This window comes from Schistocerca piceifrons, chromosome 1, assembly GCF_021461385.2.
Source record: "Schistocerca piceifrons isolate TAMUIC-IGC-003096 chromosome 1, iqSchPice1.1, whole genome shotgun sequence".
Classification (NCBI taxonomy): domain Eukaryota; kingdom Metazoa; phylum Arthropoda; class Insecta; order Orthoptera; family Acrididae; genus Schistocerca; species Schistocerca piceifrons.
In genome coordinates, this window is record NC_060138.1 from 1,110,868,863 (window position 1) to 1,110,894,378 (window position 25,516).

Sequence of the window (25,516 nt, forward strand, 5' to 3'; positions counted from 1 at the left end):
TAGCAAAATGTTCTTATGAGGGATTATTAAATATTACTTATCACAGTGAGGCTTTTACCATGCAAGATTAATGGAGAAGATTAAACAAAGATATGAGGTTTATTTAACCAGCTTTAGCGTGTTATGGAATGTTTATCCAACTCCAGTGACAGACACTACAAGAAATCTGTTGTGATCATGAAGGAGCTTACTGTTAAAATTCTGAGAGTGCATGTCCCCCCTCCCCAACCCACCCCATTATATCAGACCAAATGTGCATTATGTAAAATTATATAAATTCAAGCTCATACATAAGCTTACTAATAATTTTTCTTCTAATACACAAGTGGAACAGAAATGGGGGAAAAGATAGTGGTGCATTATATAAGTACCCTCTGTCACACACAATAAAGTGGACTGCATAAGAGCAAACATAGACATTGATGTTGCAGTGTAGTAAATTTGTTGACATTTGTTGTAGAGATTAACCCACAATAATAAGTCTTCCTTATCACTATTTAGAGACTAACATGTTTGTCTGACTGCTCTTAGTGCTAATGACTTGAGTGTAAATGGCGAAAGTGCAGTGAGTTCATGTGAAACTGATGATGAATGCATGGAAAAGAAATGAAGGAAAGAAAGGAAGGAGTGACAAAGGAAGAATGCTAAGCTTTAGCAAGTGAGCTTGGAATACAAAAATGGATTTAGATTAGCAATATTGTGAAAAGGAAAGTTGCTATTCACCATGTACCAGAGATGCTGAGTCACAGATAGGCACAACAAAAAGACCGTCACAAATGTAGCTTTCAGCTTGTAAGGCCTTTATCAAAATTACATGACAAACACATACATACACAGTCACGCAAACGCAACTCCCACACACATGAATGCAGCCTTAGGCAACTGAGGCCACACTGCAAGCAGCGGCACCAGTGCATGATGGGAGCGATGACTGGATGGGTGTAAGGAGGAGGCTGTGATGGGTAGGGGTGGCGGACAGTGGCATGCTGTTGGGGAGCATGCAGGGATGAGGTGGAAAGAGGGTAGGTCAGCTACGTGCAGTCGGGAGGTTAGACCGGTGGTAGTGGGGAGGGGGGGGGGGGGGGGGGGTAACGAAAAAGGAGAGAAGTAAAAAGACTGGGTGTGATGAAGGAATGAGGGCCATGTAGTGCTGGAATGGGAACAGTGAAGGGGCTGGATGGGAGAGGACAATGACTAACGAAGACTGAGGCCAGGAGGGTTGCGAGAACGTAGAATATATTGCTGTGGCGTTCGCTGTGTTATTCAGTGGTTTGGTATTTAACTAATTTGTAAATGAAAATGATAATCTTATTTTATTACATTGAGTAATTACTAAATAAATTTTCTCCTGGCTAAAGAATTGGTCAAGTTGCTAAAGAACTCCAAGTTAATGTCTTGTTCAAGTGTTGTCTGTAAGTTGTGTGTCACTAAATCACAGTTCATACAACAGATTCTATACAACTATGGATTATGATGGAAACAGTTATCTTCAGCAAAATGATCATTGAAACCACTGAATATCAGCCGCGCACAACACTGACGTATGTTACCTGAAACAATATTCTTCGCAACTCGTACGTAATTAATTTCGGCTCCATACATCAGCTAGAAAAGTTTGTTATAACGATCGTGCTATGAGCACTGTTTTTAAAGAACCAATCTGTTTTGAATTATTTTCATTAACACTTTCAACACTGCCCTCTTTACACCCAGCACTTGGCTGTGAACTGGCATATTTAATGGATGTTTGAAATTAGATTGCAAAGAACAGAAAAATGATAGGAATGTGGTTCTTGCATCATTTAAAAGGAAAAAGTAAGAGCTTTACATGAATGTGAGTTTATTTTACAATATAAAATACAAATTGGTGTTATAATTAAAAAAAGAAAACACAAAAATATCGTGGATAAAAAAGTTTTACATGATCTCTCTCTTGAGTAATGCCATTATTACTGTATCTAAATTTAAAACAAAATATCACTGGACTGTCTAACTGCAGGTACCTGTAAACTAGAGTATTTTAATAGTTTAGATGTAGTTAGCCTTTGTGTGAAAATCCTGGAAACTCTGTGGGATGCAAAGGCCAACGCCACAGTCCTTGCATCACCATATACTTTCCTTCCTGATGCACTTACCCGTCTCTTTCTTCCCCCTGTCTGAACATACTTTGCAATACCTAGTAGTATTCAACTTGTTTGCAGTGGGTGGGACCTTCTCTGGAAAGTGCCTTGCAAATGTCCTCTCAATTTGTGAGGATGAAGCGGCTTGTTGCTGAAAGATATTTCCGCCCTTCTCAGCCTATTTCTTCCTCACTCTGTGAATAAATTCTACTTTGGAATACATTCTTCTTAGTCTTCTCTTTATATAAAATGAAACTGTTGACAGTTCACACGATAAACAAGTGGAAAAACAGCTTTTACCATCACTTCAAAGTTTTTCGGGCAAACGGATAACAGCTGGAGAACTAATCTGCTCTTTCAACCCCAGCTTTATTCTTATTGTAATCAATAATAACGTCTGGCTTTACAATTTCTGCTATTCCACCTTTGGCCATCACTTGAATACTAGTGCTGGTACACTTATGCTTTGTGGAAAGACAAAAAATATCTCATTTTGACTTCCACTTCACGGCCAGGAGATGGTGTTTCCTTTGAAAAACTATCTTTTTTCTTTAGTTTTAGTGTTCTGAATATTCTTCGCAAACCTTTCCTGTTTTTCATTACAGTTCCCACTCCAAGAACTTTATTTTCCCACAACATGTCCAAAAGAGATGGACTGGTGTAGTACCTATCCACATAAATGCAATGTCCTTTGCCAAAGTACTGTGAACACAATCTTTTTACAAGGCCCTGGATACTACTGTCAATACTGCCTGCAGAACCTGTATATACATCACAGTTTAGCATATAACCAGTTGATGAATCGCAGAGAGCATAGAATTTTATTCCATATTTATTGGATTTGTTTTTCATGTATACTCTGAAGCTTGTTCTACCACGAAAGGGACACATTGCCTCATCTATTGTCAGATTCGTGCCTGGACGAAAACTAATTGTGCTTTTATTTACAAAGAAACCAAAGAAAGGCCTCACTTTGTGAAGTGGGTCCTGCTTTTCTTCGCCTCTGCTAATGAACGTAGTATTGTCATTCAAGTGTAACATCGACAATGTAGCGCAAAATTGTGACTCAACAATTTACTCGCAAATCCTGTCTGCGGAAACGGGTCTGTTGACCAATAATCACTGATTTTCGGCAATTTGACAACACTTGTATGCAAAATAATACTGACAGACCAGTAAATCTCTTGCAATTTTACTACAGATCACTTATGCCAAACAGAGTTTATTTTCAGGCTACCTTTGCGTTTCATTGCCGTAATAACGTTACCAGCGTACCGATTCGTTTCACTTTTGATAAGCCAAATAAGGTCGTCATCAAAGAAATAACTAAAATATTGAAGCTCCTCAGTGGCATCTGAAAAATGCGGTGCTACGCCGACTACTTCCTGGAAATTCAGCAGTGCTGGCTGATCGTCTAGTTCCGACCAATCTTGCTCTTTGTGCTCAGTGAGGCACACATGACCAGGTACCACAGATGGTGTGACTGATGGTTTGTACCATTGTCTGCATAGAAAAAAAAATAATGCTAAGATTGGTACTACAAGGTACTAAATGCAAGTGAAGTAATGAACATTACTCACAATACAAAATGCGGTAATGAACTCTTCACTTTATGAACAATTGAGACATATACATACCTGAGTCATCACTTGTACTTTCGTCTGGAGAGTACGAATCCTCTTTGTCAGAATCGTCAATTTCAGATCCCGCATCTCCATAAAGAATATCTAAGATCTCTGCCTGCGTCAACTCGCTGCGTGATATTTTCACGATCGTAAACACCTGTGATGAACTGCAGGTAACTTCGTCTTTGCAGTGCTCACAGCCGCTCCCAGGATGAGATAGCCAATAAGTACTTGCCTCTTGCGGAAGAAGAATGAAATACCTCCACATTAGTTGACGAAACTGCTTCGGAGACGCGCAAAACGCGCTTACGGAGCCAAATAAAGGCTCGCCCGTACGGTATACGGGCGCCGTCGCCAACGTCAGGGCAGCCGTGCCTGTATGGCATACGGGCACCGTGCTGTAAGTGTTAAAATGAGTTCGGGACCACCGGTGCACATTTGTTTTTACACATTTGTATTACGTTCGGCACTTATGTCTGCAGAGTTGCGTAATTTGAATTTGCCGCTGAGATAATTGTTAAGATGGCGGCAGACAATTGATAGAGACTTTCTATTGTTAGACCAAATAAGTAAGTATTTGAAATGCTTATTAAACTCTATAAACTCTACTTTCGTATTGTGCACTATTTAGACTTCATCAAGCAAACATTTGATTTGTTTCTAAGGAAAACACAGACAAAAACGCGATAGAAATCGCCATCATCAATGGCTGCGCTCCTTGCAGCGGAAAGAAATAATTAACACAGATAATGCTTACTGAGAGAGGAATTAAAGTTACAAATAATTATTCACTCATATTTATAATAATAATGAACTCTATTCTCAAGTAATAATTAACAAATAATTACAATTTCTTAACAGACCTCAGTTTGATATGCGTCCGCAACCTACAAAAGCCAACCAACAAAAGGTAAAAACAAAGTAAGACAAACGCAGATCATAAAAGGAATTTACAATTATCATTGTCTTTGTATGATACATATCGATATGTCCAATTACATCATAGAATATTATATAAATAATTAATATTTATAATTGTTTTCACTATTTTTTTCATATGTTGAATATGTAATGTTTGTAACTGTTACAGGTATAATTTCCTCTCATCGCACTGTAGCTAAAATTTATGTTGTGGATGTTACACCACCTGCACAATTCAGAAAAGCTGGTGTTGGTGGGAAGGATCCATATGGCACAGGCTATGAAGCAGTCATTGAAATGAAGGATGTCATGTTTGGCAGCATACTCAGCGACAGGGTGGTTCACTTGTTTCTTGACCACAGTTTGTCAGTAGCCATTCATGCAAACAGCTTGTTGCTTGTCATGCCCACATAGAATGCAGCACAGTGGTTGCAGCATAGCTAGTGGATCACATGACTTGTTTCACAGATAGCCCTGCCTTTGATGGGATAGGTGATGTTTGTGACTGGACTGGAGTAGGTGGTGGTGGTGGTGGTGGTGGGAGGATGTATGGGACAGGTCTTGCATCTAGGTCTATTACAGAGGAAAGAGCCATGAGGTAAGGGGTTGGGTCTAGGGGTTGTGTAGGGAAGGATGAGTATACTGTGTAGCTTTGGTGAACTGTGGAATACTACTGTGAGAAGGGTGTCTAAGTGCCAGCAAAAACTTAAATTCACTCTAACGGACAGCAATGATAGAAAAAAGCAACAAAAAAACATAGGAGTCACCACCACTTTAACCCATACAAACATTATGATCAAAGCTGTCACCCTCTTCAGGTGTTGACATCATGCATCCCACTAGAGTACTTAGGTTAAATGGTCACTCAATACAATTAACAATAAGTGATAGCTTTGCTGTACATTTGCCTTTTTATAATGCTCCTTCAATATTTGTGCCCTATGTTTAACAATATCAGGGCAGAGCTTTACCAAATCAGGGCAAATCCTCACTGTACGAAGAAGATGAACTTCTCTGTACACATACTAGGGTCCATAACAATAAATAAAACACTCTTCAGTTACCTCACTCAAGGCCAAAATCTATCAATCCATGATCAATGAACAGCCAAAACTCTATCCTGTAATAGTGTGCCACAAAATACCCATATTTCAAGCACATTCTCTGGGCATGTCGTGTTGCAAACTCTGCCTGTGATGATCAAATAACGTTAGACAGAGCGAATATCTATCACGTAGTCACAAACTTCTTCACCTGTAAGGTGGGATTTTAATCATCTGAGTGTGCTCACTGGACCTCTAGATTTATGCCACAGAAGTGTATGGATCCCAGTCCTCTATCATCAAACAAAACTTGCAACCACAAACACCAAGTCCTGTTCCTTGCAGCTAATTAAAATACTTCCCCACCAATAAATGGTTGCAAGCCCAGCAAACTATAACTTGCAATCAAATGTCTCCCAGCATAACATAGACTGTTGACCACGAAACTAGTGAACCAGAGTCTGCCAAAATTTATCAAAGCATGAAACTCAAAAATACGTATATACTGGTGGCGACTTTACCTTACAACTATCCACATATATTGGTTCGCTTCCAACAACTAGTGCACCCAAGACTTTTCCTTTCCGGACACAAATTGACTTCTCATTTGTTCGAAATGGTACTGCCTATCCATTACATATAACAGGATGGGAACCATTAAATTTTAATGAGTGTATAGCACCACTCTCCCTTTTAACAGTTTAAAGGTTGTTTGTGAAACCCGTCGGCTGCCCTCCATGTGGCCAGCTGTGGCAGTGGGCTGTGACCTGTCCAGGCTGCGAGATTACGGGTTCTAGCACACCACAGCGACTTGTGGACATGCATATAATGCATCTTGACATTATGACATCAACATAGTTTACAAACATTCATTTTAATATTTCCTGGGTATTAACATGTTTGTAGATGCTAATTTCAATGAGGAAGGTGATAAAAAGCTAATGTATGTTTTACAAAATGACACAGTGCAACGTCCTACCCATTGTCCTCCCCGTCCCTCCCACAGTGGTATTCGGCCAACCAACAAACCTACGCACTATCCTTGTCCTCCCTATCCCACTCCAGCTCCCAAGCCCTTGCCTCACTGGTAGTATACCTGCAATAGACCTAGATGAAAGACCTGTCCCACATATCTTTCCACCACCACCATTCTGGTCACAGGCACCTCCTATCCTATCAAAGGTACAGCCATGTGTGAAAGCAGCTCTTTAATCTACCAACTTAATTGCAGCCACTGTGGGACAAGCTGTCTTCCCACATGAATGGCCACTGACAAACTGTGGCAAAGAAACAGCTTTACCACCCAGTTGCTGATCATGCTGCCCAACATACTGTCCTTCTCTTCAATGACTGCTTCACAGCCTGCACCATCTGGACCCCTCCTACCCACACCAGCTTTTCTGAATTGCACAAGTGGGAACTCTTCTGACACCATATCCTTGATTCCCATAACCCTACTGCCCGCAGTCATTGCTAGTCCCTGTCCTCATCCTATCTATCCCCCATCCTGCGACCCTGCTCCCCCACTCCAGCACAACACAGACTTCTAGTTCAGCAATGCACCCACTGGTCTTTTTTTCCTTTCCCTCCTTCTCTGCCCCAACTGCACCTAGCACCCCTACCCTGCCCCCCCCCCCCCCCCCCAATGTATCTGCACAGTTTCACAATGAGCACTACACCATCCCCCATACAGTGCTGCTAGCCTCTCCCCCCCCCACCCCCACCCCTTCAGCTATCCTTACCCATAACACACACACACACACACACACACACACACCAGAGTATTTAGCCACAGCAGCCTGAGACTGTGTGTGTGTGTGTGTGTGTGTGTGTGTGTGTGTGTGTGTGTGTGTGTGTGTGTGAACTGTGGTTCTGTCAATATGTGTGTGTTTTCTACTTCAGAAAAAGGCCTTTTGGCCGAAAGCTAAAATAAACAGCCGTCTTTTTATTGTGCCTGTCTGTGACTCAACATCTACTTCATATGGATAGTAGTAATCTAACCTTTTTATAACATTGTTGATTTCATCGTGTCTGTTTCTGTTTCCAAATGCCCTAACCTCCCAGCGCAATTAAGGGAAATAACACTTATTGCCCTGCTCTGTAGAATACCTGATTTTTTTGGCTGATTCTAATGATTTATGCTGAAAAGTCCCTGTCCTTGAACTGAATGTGAACATTTCTACATCTGGAATATTTTATCCAAGACGATGCTATAATCATTACACAGTATAGTACCTGCATGGGCTGGAAATTTAACTGTTGTTTCCCCTTGCTTTTTGCCAAAGTACCAACATATTAACACCCTGTTGGATAATATTGCAAGGAAGAATTAGGCAGATGTCCATATTGTTTCCTATGTAATGACTGAAAAGCTCCTGGTCCTTTAGAGCAACAATATGTTAGTCCTCCCTCTTGACAGATACCACTTTGCTGTGGTCGCACCTACCGTTAGAGATCTAGCGATAGTTTGTTTTCAGTGACATTAATACAAGCCCCCACTAATAATGTGGGATTCTAAACTGCCAACTCCTGCTGGATATACTTATCGTGTTGTCGTTGGTTGTTCAGGGTTGCAGGTCCACATTCCCATCTGTGTTTTATTTGATCTTAACTTTATAAATAACAAACAAAAACCCTGGGTAATGTGTTTTTATTATTGCTCAGTTCAGAAACAGTAACATGCGTGTGAAACATGGAAATATCTTCGTGCCTCAGTCCTTCCACCTTCACACTAGGCAAATACAATACAGCACCATCTCAATAACATAGTCACATCTGCAACCATCAGAGCGTCTGCTGGCTACACTCGATGACAAGTGTGCCAAGGCCACCCCCACAGCCATCACCGCTGCCCAACTGCCTGCCTTCAGTTGGCGCAGCTGCTTTTGTCCTGGCAGCTCATGGCAATGACCCAGCAGTGTTAGGCGAGTCTTATGTCAGAATTGTGATGTGTTTTATAAATCAAATAAAGTTTAATGTAATTTTAAGCTATACTGATGGCCCATTGTACAGATAGCCCAGTGCATCCAAGTGACATTGGAATCCCTTACAAATTGCCATTGCTATTCACATGCAATCTGGGTATTAACTGAACCAAGCCGAAAGAAAATGGAAGGATTAAATGAATGTAGAAGCAAATATCAGTTTAAAAAAAAAAAAAAAAAATCCAAAATCATTAAACAGAAAGTTATTGCGGTGCATATGAAATGATTCCATTTAGTCAAAGGATTATGGAAATGAAGTGAGTTTCTTAGAAGAATTATTGTTGTGTGTTTATCAGCATTTTAATTAATTTATACTAATCAAAACCTCTTTTAATTGAAACTAGTTACCACAGTCAAGGTATTTCGGCCTCGTGCTCCAAAACACTTTTTCAAAGTGTCTGAATTCAGACGACATGTCATCTCGAAGCAGGTTCTGCGTGAATAGATGATGGAAGCCGTCTCCCACAGAATCTTTTCTGTTACTGCAAGTAGAAACTAGTTCTCACATTAGTGAAGCTGGGTACAATTTGTGAAAGAGAAATAAAATACAAAAATATTAACCAAACAAATAAAGCTGATAAAGTACTGTATGTCTAAAAAGATTGCTATGGAAGGGTATGGATAATTTCAAGTAATTTTATGTAGAGGCAGAATGTGTCTGTTATGTTAGATCAAAACCAACCTTTATTGTATAGAATTTAGTTTAGGATGAACACTGTAGTTTTCATCTGAAGCAATTGATTTGAAATAGATTGAGTTGTCACTGTCAATCTCAGAATTATGAAGAGAAAATGATTACATCAAGAGTTCACCTAAATGCATTATTGAGGCACGGAAAGATCCACAGTTCATCATGTACCTTCATATGTGCCGAAAGACAGTCACTTCAAAATACAGATTCATAGACATCTACATATATGCTCTGCACCCCGCCATGAGGTACATGGCAGAGAGTAAATCCCATTCTACCAGTCATTACAGTTTTTTCCTGTTCCATTCAGGTATGGAGTGCGGGAAGAATGATTGTTGGAATGCCTCTGTACATGCAGTAATTATTCTAAGCTTATCCTCACGATCCCTACATAAGCGATACTTAGGGGGTTGAAGTAATAATTGAAAGCCAGTTCTTGAAACTTGGTTAACAGTTTATATCTGTCTGCAAGAGTCTGCCAGTTCAGTTCCTTCAGTATCTCACTGATTCTCTCCCATGGATTAAACGAACCAGTGACCATTCATGCTGGTCTTCTCTCTATGTGTTCAATATCCCTTGTTAGTTCCGTCTGGTAAGGGTCCCACACACTTGAGCAGTATTCTAGAACTGGTCACATGAGTGATTTGTAAGCAATCTATTTTGCAGACTGATTACACTTCCCCAGTATTTTACCAATAAACCAAAGTCTACCACCTGCTTTACGCACAACTGAACCTATGTGATCATTTCATTTCAGGCCACTACAAAGTGTTGCACCCAGGTATTTGTGGGAGTTGGCTGATTCCAACTGTGACTCATTGCATTTGTATGGGGGTTTGAACTTAAATATAGCAACTATTTATTCACAACCGATTTTATTTATTTATTCGTTCGGCATATACAAGGCAAATATTACAGTGTCATTACAATCCACCAGGAAATTACAACACTACACAATGCTACTTATAGTTTTGAGCCAATCCATGGCTAGGTCAGGCAGGTAATGTATGTCCTTCAGTCCACCACTATATCCTACCACTTCACACACCAGTAGGTGGTCCATTGTCTGGATTTCGCCACATTCACACACGGGACTCTCCGCAAGTCCCCACTTATTCATTAGATGTTTGCATCTTCCCACGCTTGTTCTAAGGCGATTTAAGGCAACCCAGAGCTTCCGAGGGAGATCAAAACCATTTATCTTCTTGCTGGGGTCATCGATAAGCTTTAGGTTCTTGTGTGTCCCTTTGAGTCATGATTCCCCCCAGGCTAGCTTTGGGTCGAAGTCCTGTAATTCCCTGCCAATCATCCAAAAGAGGGACCTAGATTTTAGCCTGTTGATGGGTGATAAGTCTTGGTGTATAGGGAGTTCTGGATTGTGTACGATCTTCCTGTATATTCTTGAGGTCGCCATGGAGCGCCTTATATCAGGGGGTTCTGTGTTGGCATGGACTGGGAGCCAGTCACATGGGGTAGCCCTAAGTGTGCCTGAGATAATTCTCATCGTCTCTTTCAATTGGGTGTCTACTTTAGTTACATGCGCACTTTTCGCCAAGACTGGTGAACAATATTCAGCCACGCTGTACACGAGGGCTAATGCTGATGTCCTTAGTGTATTAGCTCCGCACCCCCATGATGTTCCGGCCAGTTTAGACATAATGGCATTTCGAGATTTTAATTTCTGTTTGGTGTCTTCCAGATGGGAGCTAAACGTTAGTGTGCGGTCTAATTTTACTCCCAGATATTTGGGCTTATCTTCATGTCTGATATGCCGGTCATTCAGGGAAAACTGTAGTTTCCTGCTTGAAGCTCTGTTATTAAGGTGCATTATGGTACTGGTTGTTTTATTGGGGTTGGGATTCAAATGCCACTTAAGGTAGTAGGTATTCAGCACTTCAAGGTCCGCATTCAATGTTTTTTCAAGATCTTTGAAATTTTTGCTTTGGTATGCGATGGCCAGATCATCCGCATATGCAAATTTACGCGACCTGGTGCTCGGCATATCAGATATGTATAAATTAAAAAGGGTCGGCACCAGGGCTGACCCCTGCGGCAGGCCATTGTTTATGACCATGCTTTTGCTGCTCTTTCCATGGAGACAGACCTTGATCTTCCTGCCTGTCAGCATATTTTTTAGTAATGTGTACATCTGATTGCATTTGATAATTCGAGTAAGCTTGAGCAGTAGTCCTTTGGTCCAGACAGTGTCATAGGCTGATGTAAGATCTATTAATACCAGGCCCGTTTTCAGCTTGTTCTGATAGCCTTTCTCTACATATGTTGTAATGGACAAAACTTGTTCACAGCAGTTCCTTCCCACATGGAACCCTGCTTGATAGTCTGGGAGGTTTGCCTCAATGTATGGTGCTAGTCTGGCCAGTAATATTCTCTCAAATAGTTTGTAAGAGGTACAAAGCAGTGAGATCGGTCTATAGCTCTTTGGATTATCTCCATCCTTCCCTGGTTTCAGTACCGCTATTACCTTAGCTTCTTTCCATAACTTCGGGAGTGCACCTGATTTAATGTATCCCATGTAGAGCTTGGCCATCCATTTCCTCCCAATGGGTCCCAGCTCCCTCAGAAATTCTGGGAGGATTTCGTCGGGTCCGGCTGCTTTCCCTGTTTTCATTAGTGTTAGGGCCTGGGTAATCTCCTCGACGTCTACTGCTTTGACAATATCTAGATTAGTTGGATTATTGGCTAATTCCTTGGTTAGGTTCCTGGAGATCCTTTTCTTCTCCTCAGTCTTCAGGCGTATTTTGGAGGTCTGTTTCATGGCAGTCGCTATTTCGGATGGGCCCACACCCGCGGCTAATCTTCGTGGTGTTGTGGCTCCACCCAGTTTCCATAGTAGACCCCAGCTCTTCCTGCTAGAATGGGTAAAGTCCAGATTCTCCATTGCCATCTTCCACCTGTTCCTACGTTCCTCGTTCATATTGTTAATCAGTCATTCTGCAGTCTCGTCCTCCCCACTCCTCTCATACTGCTCTAACAATGACTCGCACTCCTCTGACCAGCAAGGAATGTATTCCCTCCGGGCCCCTCGGGGGATAGCCTTTAGGGCCCCTTTAAATATCAGGTTTACAAACCTTTGGTAGTTCTCTGGACTTGCTGGTATTCGATTTATTGTCTTGTCAATAAAAGATTTATATTTCCCCCAGTCTGCTTTTCTCAGATTTCACCGTGGAATCGGGGAGCTCTTTATGATGGGGATGGAAAGGCCAATCTCCACAATAATCGGGAGGTGTTGGCTCCGTGGGAAAGCTTCGAGGACTCTTCTTGTAGCTTGCATTGGTACGCCCGTTGTGCTGCGTGTGACAAAGGTCAGGTCAGGTGTTGTCTTTGTGCCCCATACTTTTGAATTGAAGGACGCTCTGTCCTTGGGATCAAACAGGAGGTGTAGGTCCCGGTTCTCAACCCAGTCATTTAGTCCAACGCCTTCCGGAGTGGATCTCTGATATCCCCATCTGGTGTGCTGGGAATTAAAGTCGCCGGCATAGATTGCTGGATGATTAGCCTGCGGTAAGATTCCTATAGGCCATTGCTGCGAAGGTGGTTTGTAGACATTGTAGATTGTCATCTCTCTCAGTTTAATGCCTATTGCGTGTGGAACCGATTCCACATTGTTCTCGAGGTTTCCTAGAAGCTCATTTTTCACCAAGGTCGCCATACCATGTTTGTCGTGTCCTGAGTATCCCACATTGGTGAATCCTGGTATACATAATTGTTCGATGTTTTCATCCATCAGGTGTGTCTCCTGCAAGAGTACGACACTTACTCTTTCTCTTGTTACAATTTTTTCAAGGATTTTTCGTTTCGTCCTTGTGTAGCCTTCTATATTGAAGTGGCACACTCTCACCATCTTCATGGAGTAATTCCACTTCTGAATCATTTGCCTTCTTGTGGACCGGGAGGAATTTGAGCGTCCGGTCGCCGGAATTGTGTAGACTTTTTGCTGTTGCATTTTACTGCAGCGTTGCCCGGGGAGCACCATCCGATACAAAAGAGTTACATGTTTGAAACTGTGACTGTCCTTCAAATTAGTCACTAGCATTGTGTAGAACCCGTTGCCAGCAATGTGGAAGGCATTGTATACCATTAGCAGAGTGTCTTCTGTTGATAGTGTGAATGGAGCGGTCTAAACTTATGGTGATTCTCGTGTACTGCCTGTCAAATCTCTGGAACAGTTCTGAAGTGAATGCCACAAAGTGGTTCCTTCATCTTCAGAATTGAAACAAAGTCACAAGGACTTAAGTCCAGGGAGTATGGTGGACAGTACAGCGATTCCCAGTCCCATCGACCGAACAGAGCAGCCACAGCTTGTGCTGCATGCACCCGCACATTGTCATGCAAAATGATGGGTGGGTTGCGCAGAAAGTGTCGCTGCTTCTTTCGTGAAGCTAGTCGCAGGTGATGCTCCAAAAATGAACAGTAATACAGTGCATTGACAGTCTGCCGTGGAGGAATGTAATGCATTAGGATAACACCATCACAATTGTACACGAGAATCACCATAAGTTTAGACCGCTCCATTCGCACCATCAACAGAACAGGCTCTGCTAATGGTATACTACGCCTGCCACATTGCTGGCAATGGGTTCTACACAATGCTGGTGACTACTCTGAAGGATAGTAACAGGTCAAACATGTAACTCTTTTGTATTGGTTGTGAATAAATAGTTGACAGTATTTAAGTTCCAATCCTCGTAGTTATCGGATACTATGTATGTTTGTTTATTAAAGTGGACAATTTTACATTTCTGAACATTTAAAGCAAACTGGCAGTCTCTGCACCACATTGAAATCTTATCAAAATCTGACTGACCACCTTTGCAGCTTCTCTCAGATAGTACTGAAGAGCCAAAGAAACTGGTTCACCTGACTGATATCTTGCAGGGCCCTCATGAGCATGCAAAAGTATGCAACATGACATGGCATGGACTCAACTAATGTCTGAAGCACTGTTGGAAGGAATTAACACCATGAATCCTGCAGGGCTGCCAATAAATACAGAAGGGTATGAGGCAGTGGAATCTCTTCTGAACAACACGTTGCAAGGCATCCTGGATATGCTCAATAATATTCACGTCTGGGGCGCTTGGTGGCCAGCAGAAATGTTTAAACTCAGAAGGTGTTCCTGGAGCCACTCTGTAGCAATTCTGGATGTGTGGAGTGTCGCATTGTCCTGCTGGAATTGCCTAAGCCCATTGGAATGCACAGTGGATATGAATGGATGCATATGAACATCCATATGACATGTCCGAAAGAACAGATACCATCTTCATATAGATAAGGCTTACTGAAAGAACAGGTACCGTCTTCATATAGATAAGGCTTACTGGCCAGTGATCTTCTTCAGTGCGGAATCGGTAGATTGACTGCTGCGAGTAATGAATATAGTGCGCAGGGGCACTAAAAATATAGTGTGTGGACAGTAAGTTGGAAATGTGGGTCTCATGGGGAGCGTGCCGGAGATAAGTCCCTGCAGTCGCACTATCCTCTGTGTCCTCAAAGGCTCAGTCGGATAGAGCATCTGACGTAAGCAGGAGATCCCGGGTTTGAGTCCCGGTCAGGACACACATTTTCAATTGTCCCCGATGAGCTGTAAGCAGCTAATGCTCTGGATTTCATTGTAATTTTATGAATGGATGCAGGTGATCAGACAGGATGCTTATGCACATTTCATCTGTCAGAGTCGTATCTAGACCTATCAAGGATCCCATATCACTCCAAATGCACATGCCCCACACCATTACAGAGCCTCCACCAGCTTCAACAATCCCCTGCTGACATGCAGGGTTCATGGATTCAGGAGGTTGTCTCCATACCTGTACACATTCATCTGCTCAATACAATTTGAAATGAGAATCGTCGACCAGGCAACATGTTTCCAGTCATCAACATTCCAAGGTCAGTGTTGACGGGCCCAGGCGAGGTGTAAAGCTGTGTTGTGCAGTCATCAAGGGTACGCAAGTGGGTCTTCAGCTCCGAAAGCCTATATTGATGATGTTTCATTGAATTGTTCACATGCTGACACTTGTTGGTGGCCCAGCATTGAAATCTGAAGCAATTTGCAGAAGTGTTTCACTTCTGGCACATTGAACAATTGTCTTCAGTTGTTGTTGGTCCCATTCTTGCAGGATATTTTCCCAGCTGCAGCGGTATCGAAGATTTGATGTTTTACCAGATTCCTGATATTCACAGTACACTCATGAAATGGTCGTATGGGAAAATCCCCACTTCATTGCTACCTCGGAGATGCTGTGACCCATCACTCATGTGCCGACTATAACACCATGTTCAGACTCACTTAAATCTTGATAACCTGTCATTGTAGCAGCAGTAACTGATCTAACAACTGTGCCAGGCACTTATTGTCTTACCTAGGCATTGCCGACCACAGCGCCATATTCTGCCTATCTGCATACACTATGTGATGAAAAGTATCTGGACATATGGCTGAAAATCAGTTACAAGTTCATGGCACCCTTCATTGGTAATGCTGGAATTCAGTATGGTATTGGCCCACTCTTAGCCTTGATGAAAGCTTCCACTCTTGCAGGCGTATGTTCAGTCAGGTGCTGGAAGGTTTCTTGGGGAATGGCAGCCATTCTTCATGGAGTGCTGTACTAAGGAGAGGTCAGTGAGGCCTGGCTTGAAGTCGCTATTCAAAACATTCCAGAGGTGCTCTGTGGGATTCAGCTCAGGACTCTATGCAGGCCAGTCCCCATGCATTATGAACAGGTGCTCGATCGTGTTGAAAGATGCAGTCGCCATACCCAAATTGCTCTTCAACAGTGGGAAGCAAGAAGGTGCTTAAAATGTCAGTGTAGGTGTGTGCTGTGATAGTGCCATGCAAAACAACAAGGGGTGTAAGCCCCCTCCATGAAAAACATGACCACACCATAACACCTCCGCCTCCAAAATTTACTGTTGGCACTACACACTCTGGCAGATGACACTCACTGGGCATTCACCATACACACACACCCTACCATCGTATCACCACATTGTGTACTGTGATTCATCTCTCCACACAATGTCCAATCATCCAATGTTTACACACCTAGCAAAGCATTGTTTAACATTTACAGATGTGATGTGTGGCTTATGAGCAACTGCCCAACCATGAAATTCCAGTTTCCTCGCCTCCTGCCTAACTGTCATAGTACTTGCAGTGGATCCTGATGCAGTTTGGAATTCCTGTGTGATGGGCTGGATAGATGTCTGCCTATTACACATTATGACCTTCTTCAACTGTTGGAGGTCTCTGTCAGTCAACAGATGAGGTCGGCCTGTACGCTTTTGTGCTGTACGTGTCCCTTCACATTTCCACTTCATTATCACATTGGAAACAGTGAACCTAAGAATGTTTAGGAGTGTTGAAATCTTGCATGATGCAAGTGACACCCAATCACCCGACCACGTTCGAAGTCTTTGAGTGCTGTGGAGTGCCCCATTCCGCTCTTTCATGATGTCTAATGACTACTGATGTCACTGATATGCAGTACCTGGCAATAGGTGGCAGCACACTACACCTAACATGAATATAAAAAATGTATGTATTTTTTTTGGGGGGGGGGGGGGGGCTGCAGATACTTTTGATCACATAGTGTATCTCTGTATTTGAATACGCATGCCTATACCAGTTTCTTTGGCACTTCACTGTAGGCACTGCATCATCTGTGAAAAGCCTGATTTTACTATTAATACTGTCTGCTAAGTCATTAATATACAACATAAACAGCAAGGGTCCCAACAAAGGTTCCTAGGGCACTCGAAGTTACTTCTACATCTGATGATGACTCTCCATCCAAGATAACATGCTATACCCTGCATACCAAACAGTCCTCAATCCAGTCACAAATTTTATTTGGTACCCCATATGATTGTACTTTTGACAATAAGCTTAGTTGTGGTACTAAATCAGATGCTTTTCGGAATCATGAAACACTGTATCTACCTAGTTGCCTTGACCCAAAGCATTCATTATATCATGGGAAGAGTGTGAGGTGGGTTTCACATCATCAGTGGTTTCGAAATCCGTGCTGGTTGGCATTATGGTGGTCATTCTGTTCAAGATACCTCATTATGTTTGAGCTTAGTATATGTTCTAAGATTCTACAACAAATCAATGTCAAGGATGTTGGCTGGTAGTTTTGTGGATCACTTCTGCTACCCTTCTTGTAGTTGGATGTGACCTGTGCCTTTTTTCAAGAACTGGGCATGGGTTTTTGTTTGAGAGATCTACGATAGATTATAGTTAGAAGAGGGGCTAACTTAGCCACAAGTTCAGTATAGAATCTGAAATGGATTCCATCGGGACCTGGAGCTTTGTTCAGTTTTAACAATTTCAGCTGTTTCTCAACACCACTGACACTAATACTTATTTCATTCATCTTTGGAGTGGTAAGGTAATTAAATTGGGGAAATTTTCCTGGATTTTCCTTTGTAGAGGAACATTTGGAAACAGGGTTAAGCATTTCAGCTTTTGCTTTACTACCATCAATTTCAGTTCATGGACACTAACTTTGGTGCCACTAACAGCCGTTACATACAACCAGAATTTCTTTGGATTTTGTGAAATGTCATTTGATATTATTCTGCTATGGTAGTCATTGAAGGCATCACACATTGCTCTCTTGACAGCCAAATGTTTTTCATTCAGCATTTCTTTATCTATAGTCCTATGCTTTGTTTTACACCTATTATGCAGTAGTCTCTTTTTCTTTAGAAGTTTCTTCACAGTGATTTATATCATGGAGATTCCCTCACATTATGAACTGTTCTATTGGCTACATATCTACAAGGTGGAATCCAAAATTTTCGGAACTGGTGCTGCCATCTGAAAAGTGGAAGTAGTAGATCTTTACACCACTAGGTGGCAAGAGCTGCATACCTGATGAGTCAGTTTGCAGAGTGACATTCAGCTAGGAGGACATGTTGCGTGTCCACAGTGATTCCCGTAATACTCTGTGTTTGGTGTGTGGTGATTTTACAATGGTTCCACGAACAGAACAGCACATTTGTATCAAATTCTGTGCAAATCTCAGGAAAAGTGCTACGGAGACCCTTGCAATGATTCACCAAGTGTTTGGGGGACAGAGCAGGAGCCGTGTGTGTGTGTTTGAGTGACATGCTCAGTTCAGGGCTGGCTGTACAGACATTGAAGATGATGCTCACACTGGAAGGCCCATTAGCCGCGCAATGCCAGACAGTGTTGCAAAACTTCAACAATTGGTTCGTACAGATCGACGCCGAACCATTCAAGACCTTGCAGATGAAGTGGGTATTGGTTATGGGACATGAATTGGGCGTGCATCATGTCGCCACCAATCAGAATGCACAGCTTGTTGAAGTGTGCACGGACCTTCATCAGACCACATCTGATGATCCAACCTTCTTGTCACGGGTTATAACCAGCGATGAGAGCTCGATTTACGGTTATGACCCAGAGACAAAGCAGCAATCATCCCAGTGGAAGAGCCTGGGCTCTCCAAGACTCGAAAAATCAAGACAGGTGAATAAGCAAAGTGAAAAGTGTGATCATCGTTTTCTTTGATACCAAGGGAATTGTGCACAAAGAATTCATCCCACCCAACCAAACAGTGAATTCCGCTTACTACTGTGACTTTTCGCAACGGCTCCGGGAAAACATGCGGCGATGACAGCCCAAACTTTGGCATCAAGGGAACTGGTCGCTGCATCACGACAATGCGCCCTGTCACATGTCCTTGCTCACCAGGACCTTTTTGGCAAAAAACAACATGGCTATTGTACCCCATCCACCGTACTCGCCAGGTTTGGCACCTTGCGACTTCGCGCTCTTCCCAAAACTGAAACTCAAGTTGAAAGGCCGCCAGTCGGACACTCTAGAGAGGATTCAAGAAGAATCACTGGTGGTGATAAACACCCTCAAAGAACAGGACTCCCATAAAACATTTGACCAGTGGCAGAAACGCTGGGACCGTGTGTACGTGCGGATGGGAACTACTTTGAGGGTGATGGTGACCATTAGTCCAAAGGTAAGGTTTTCAACAGATGGCAGCACCAGTCCTGAAAATTTTGGATAGCATCTTATATCCAGTGCATGGTCAACTGTTCTTTTAAACTTGAGCCATAGTTCCTCCACATGCTTCTGCTGTGTGTTGGAAGTTTCAAGTTCCTTGTTGAGATATGACACTATTGATTTTTTATCTAGTTTACTGAACACATATATCTTTCTTCTTGTTTTAGTTGTCCTTTGTACTTTGGTAATCATTGTTGCCACAACTGCATCATGGTCAGTGATTCCAGTTTCAATGTGGACATCCTCAAAGAGGTCTGGTCTATTTGTTGCCATTAAATCCAATATATTTCCATCATGAGTGGAATTCCTAACTATCTGTTCTAGGCAGGTTTCAGAGAAGCCATTCAGTAATGTTTCATAGGATGTCTTATCACACTCACCACTAACAAAACTGTAATTTTCTCAGTTAATTTTTGGACAATTTAAGTCTCCACTGATGATTACAGAATGATTGGGGACCTTACATGCAAGTGAACTAAGGTTTTAGCTAAAATTTTTGGTTACATCAGAAGGTGAGTCTGTTGGGTTATAGAAGGATCCAATTATCATTTTATGCCCACCCCTGATACAGCAGTCTTGCCCAAACAGTGTGACATGCAGCTTCAATTTCTGTCTCAGTGGATTTTAGTTTCTTGCCTACTGTGACAGATACACCAACTCTGTTTCCCATTTTCCTATCATTTCGATATACACTTAAATTTTCCCCAAAAATCTCACTGCTGTCATTTTCAGGTTTCAGTCAAAAAGGACTTTACAGTACTGGAATTATATAGAAATTTATTGAGATAACTTACAGAATTGATAGATGTGTCATTTTGTAGCAAACAACCTCATGTTTTACATAAAAGTGTCGAGTGCTATTTTGGTTCAGTGTGACCACAGTTTGTGATGTGGCAAACATCCCACCGGTAATCAGTTTCTTCCCACACTCACTGCAGCAAATCAGGCATAACTGTGCAATAGCAAGTTTTCAGGTCTGCTTGGAGGCTCTTTAGAGTATTCAGTGCAAAATTTATACTGAACGTGTATTGCAGAGTTCATTTCATGAAACCAAAACACACATGGAGCACGCTCCGCACCAGTGAAAGTAGCCATTTTAACTGTGCACTATGCTGGCACTCCTGGTGACGGAATGGGGTACTGATGCACGATGTTAATCGAACTTGAGGTTGTTTGCTACAAAATGACACATTGGCCTTTTCTGTAAGTTATCTCAATAAATCTCTATATCATTCCAAAGTTTTAAAGTCCTCTTTGACTCACCTTGTAGAGAAAACGAGGTGGCAACGAGGCTCAGTTACTCCTGCCTGTAAGAGGTAGCTACTGACCTGTCGTTTGCTGCCTAACATGAATGGGACTGGACCTTCCACATTTATCTAGGCAAGATGAAGATAGATTTTATCTAGTGAATCATTCTCATACAAATAATGCAAGGGTAACTGATAATGATCAGCACTGATTGAAAAGTGTACTAAAGTCTTTTTTACGTTTAACAAAATGTATTTGCATAGTATAAAAGTTTTCAATGTTGAAACTATTCCATAACTAATTTTTTTTTCCTTTCCTTTTTCAGCATACCTTGGGATCATTGCTACACTATATTGCTCAAAAGTATATTGAGAATTCACTTTCATTTCTCATTCAATTGTGAACGGGATTTGGTGTTACTTATTGCCAATGTCAAATAGGAAGTATTCCTATGAATATTGAGTTGACATATGAAGATTTGTGAAACCTGAGTTTCTCCTGGCGTATAAAATGTTCAAATAAGAAAATGCATCCATGTGTCGTCATCCACAACTACCAATATTTTGGCGGGTGGACATCTTGTTGTTTTCCAGGTTTCACTGAAATTTAAAACCTGATTTTGCAGAGCATATCCAGAAAGATGATCACACACACACACACACACACACACACACAGTAAACACTATCGCCACCACATAATCAAAGATGATGGACGTCAGAGTTAGTGAATATTAATAACCAACGGGTGACATAGCATTAACTCTGTTCCTCTGTTTTAGCAGCAGTCATCATATGGAATATAACAACATGGAGATTTTAGCGTGCACTTACAGCTAATGTCATGATGTTATTAATGGAGCAATTGAAATTATCAAGTAACCTCTTAAGAGTTGGAGGTTTCTGCTCAAATTCTGCGTTGAATCCTGCTCTCACCATTGTCAAAAGACAGAGGGACAGAGTCAAAGCTATCTCACCCGTTCATTATTGATGTGCACTATTTATGATCTCTGATGCCTGTCAACTTTGGTTAGGTATTGGGGCTAGCGTTTACAGAGAGAGAGAGAGAGAGAGAGAGAGAGAGAGAGTTTATACTCTATAAACTCATGTTTTAACCCTTTCAGACCTTAATTTTTTCTGGAGGAAGGAAATTTTTTCCTTGTGCTGTAAAGCTCTTGAGTGATTTCTTAATGATTTTGTATGCTAGATTTATACAAAAATATGTACCCGTTTTCAAAATATACTTTGTGCACTTGGCTCCTTTTTATGGATTAAAATAACTAATTTTGAATATTCACTGTTGGAATAAACAAACTGATCATTCAATAATTGCCATGCAAAATAACAATATTAATACTCATTTATACAGTAGAATGTAACTAACCAACCACTTTTGTGTATTCTGGCAATCACAAGCCACTGCACACTACTACTTTGACCTATTGAAATTTTTATACTGAAGCTCAATAGTTGGCAGCACTTGTACATGATAAAAAGATTGAACATTCACAAATATGCATTATGAGGTTTCCACTGTGGAAAAATGTTCCCTTGCAACTAAGAGACAGTAAAATTTAATGAGAACAGTTGTAGCCAGTTGGTCTGAAAGGTTTGAATTCCCTTGCACAGGACTTCCTTGCTGCATGTGTGCCTTGAAAATGACAGGATGTTCACCTGTTGAAATATCAGCAGTTGTCAAAGATGTCACTGGGCTGCATTCCCATAAGTTATTTGAATATCTAAAGATTTAATTGTTAATTCTTTCTCGTTAACTTAGTGGATGATTATGCATCACCCTCCCCTTGCCTCCTCCTCCCCTCCTTCACCCCATGTTTTATAAATAGAGTTATAATTACCACCAGTTTGTGATAGGCCTACATGGTTAACACATCACAACCAGGTATGTTTAAAGATTAAAAGTCTCTAGATGTTTATGGAGGTATTATAATTGATAATTATGATAAAAAGTTAAAATTTGGAATAAGCTTACGAAAGTGCTATTTCATATCCAGCTAGCTGTTGTATCATTGTGTGGTTTGTATTAAGCCCATCTCCAGTTCGCCCATTCTGTCCTAACATAATTTTTCAACTCTTGAAGCAAAACTGCTAGACTATGCTTGGGTCAAATGCTCCAAATACCTCTATAATTTTGAACTGTCTTAATGTCCTCTATCTTTGAGGAAGGATTTTTCACTATCTTTGGGAAATTGGAACATTTTTGAGACAGCACTTGTTTTATTTTGGGTATTATATCATCTTTGATAAGGAAGTATTTGTCTCTTTTAGAGAATTTTTAATTTTTTAAAAAGTTTTTTAATGCACCAAAATTATATATCATACAAACATTCCAGTCTGCAGCTTGTGAAGGAATAGAGAGAAGTAGTGGTTTTAAGATAAATTTTATATGAGTATTCCATACATGAGTAAATAGTACACTAAGAAATTTTGTGTTTTGATTATTGTTTTTTTCTGTGTGATCGTAATATCAATTATTAATTTAACCATTGTATATTCTTTGTATTCTATTAAATTATGGGACAGAATTTCTGGCCACACTTACCTTCAGGAAATGAAACAGTTAGGTACCGCTGATAGTCACATATAAAAGTAACAGTACACAACACTGTCCTAGCTTTCAGAACTATTAGTTCCTTCCTCTAGGAGGAAAGAGGGATGAGTTTAGCAAAGTTAAGAAGGACAAGCATGTCACTTAGACCCAACTGCAGGAGAGACCTACTTAGTGTGAAGATGAAACTGGACAAAGATGAGCAGGGAGTAAGTCTCTTTCTTTGTTTGGCCACCTTTTTCCTGTATTGGGTGACATTTTTTCAAGTTTTATGACTTTTTTTCCTAGCTTGGTTATCTCTTTTCATTGTTTAGTGATCTCTCTTGGTTTGTCTATCATTATTCCTTGTTTTCTTTCCCCCCACATATTCTTTCAGTGGCCAATTTTTCTGTGTTCAGAAACAAGTCACCTTGCTGTCTCATGTTTCCCTTTGCCTTTGTCTATGCTTGTCCTCACAACAGGTGGGTGTTTCTCATTGTGGTGTCTAAGTGACCTTCTGTTTCTTCTTAACCTTTTAATCTTCCCCACCCTATCCCTCTCTTCTCTGCGAGGAACGAATCAATAATTCCAAAAGCTAGGATAGTGTCATGCACTTTACTATTATGTGTATCTGTTTCACCTATTGACGTATGTACTAGCCATAAATTCTGTCTCATAATTTAATAGTTTTTGTGATTGAATTATACTTTGTGTTGTCATAGCTTATAACTTCACAGATATATACTGTAAAATGCTGAAGAGACATACTATGTAATTATATTAATCAAGTGATATCTCAGCACTATTGATAACTTTTAGTCTTTTGATCTCAATCAGCAAGTTATCTATGCCTGTATAACTGTAGCCAGGTGAATGTAGATCAAGGTTAGTGTAGTTCTTGAGGCAGAGAGCTCCAAGTGTTTTGTTACCTGAAGCTTATGCTCTCTTAATAAAATATATTGTGGGCTCCACATTGTATCTTTAGGTGAGTAGTGATTTTTCTTCATGTACAGATGCCTAAGAAAGATGAGAAAAACAGAGACAGTAATGTGGGTCACTAATGTATATGCAACAAGTCACTTTACTTATTAAAATGCAAGAATGTAATTGAATGTATGAGTAGGAGTTGTTGAAGGCCAAGTGCTAATAATAATATTGCTCAGTGCTAGAAGAAGGAAAAATATCCAGCAGCTTCTCAAAGAAGCAGACATTTTGAAGAAATATTATCATGACAGTGTAAAAGAAATTCTGATGCATAGAAAAATGCTATCAACTATTTTTTGGTACCGTGTTGTTAAACAGAATACATGACTGTCATCCATGAACCTACTAACTTCCAACAAATAAAATAAAAACATCCCTTCCCATAAAATCAGCTGAACATGTGCGACTTCAAAATGTTTACAAATTCTTACACATTAATTTGTGTATTTGATATTGTGTGAAAGATTTATATTTTAACTGTGATTATGGGACCAAGAGCAAATAAATGTATATACATTATAACTTCATCTAAATCTAAATACGTGATCTGCAGAGTCAATGCACATTGTGCGGTGGAGGGTACTTTACACTATTGCTAGTGATTTCCTTTCCTGTTCCTCTCACAAATGGAGCAAGAGAAGAAATTATTTCCTGGACATGTCTGCACTAACCTTAATAGCCCTTATTTTGTTGTTACAATCCTTACATAAGACAGACATGAGAGGCAGTACAATCATTCTGCAGTCTGCCACAAATGCTTGCACTTTAAACTTCATCAGTAGTGTATTGGAAAAACACCATCTTTCTTCAAGGATTCCCATCGAAGCTCACTCATTTCCGTTACATTCTCATACTGATAAAGTTGACTGGTAACAAATCTATCAGTGTTTCTTTGAACTACTTTGATGTTTTCTATTAATCTGACCTGTAGGGGATCCCAAGCCATTGAACAGTACTCAAGAATGGATTTCACAAGGGTTCCCTAAGAAGTCTGCTCTATAGGCGTGCTACACTTTCCCAGATCTCTACCATCCATCTTCCTTACAATTTACCTCATGTGAGTCTTCCATTTCATAATGCTACACAATATTACACATAGATATTTAATCAGTGTGACTGAATTGAGCAACACAGAATTAATACTGTATTTGAACAATAGAAGAATGTTTCTCCTACCCATCCATATGAACTTATATTTTTCCACATATGAGGCAAGTTGCTATTCATCACACCAAATATAAATTTTGTCCAAGTCATCTTGAATCATTCACTAACTCAACAGTAATGCA

General features: G+C 40.8%; 1 protein-coding gene across 4 annotated transcripts in view; it reads left to right on the forward strand.

The window, feature by feature from the left end:
- The window catches only part of LOC124776917, an 87,460-nt gene extending 62,711 nt beyond the window's left edge, over positions 1-24,749 (forward strand). For all 4 annotated transcript variants that reach the window (XM_047252157.1, XM_047252149.1, XM_047252142.1 and 1 more), the window contains exon 5: positions 21,027-24,749. In XM_047252157.1, the coding sequence (XP_047108113.1) occupies positions 21,027-21,104 (78 nt within the window). In that variant the 3' untranslated portion in view covers positions 21,105-24,749. The remainder of the gene's footprint in view (positions 1-21,026) is intronic.
- The last annotated feature ends 767 nt before the right edge of the window (positions 24,750-25,516 follow it).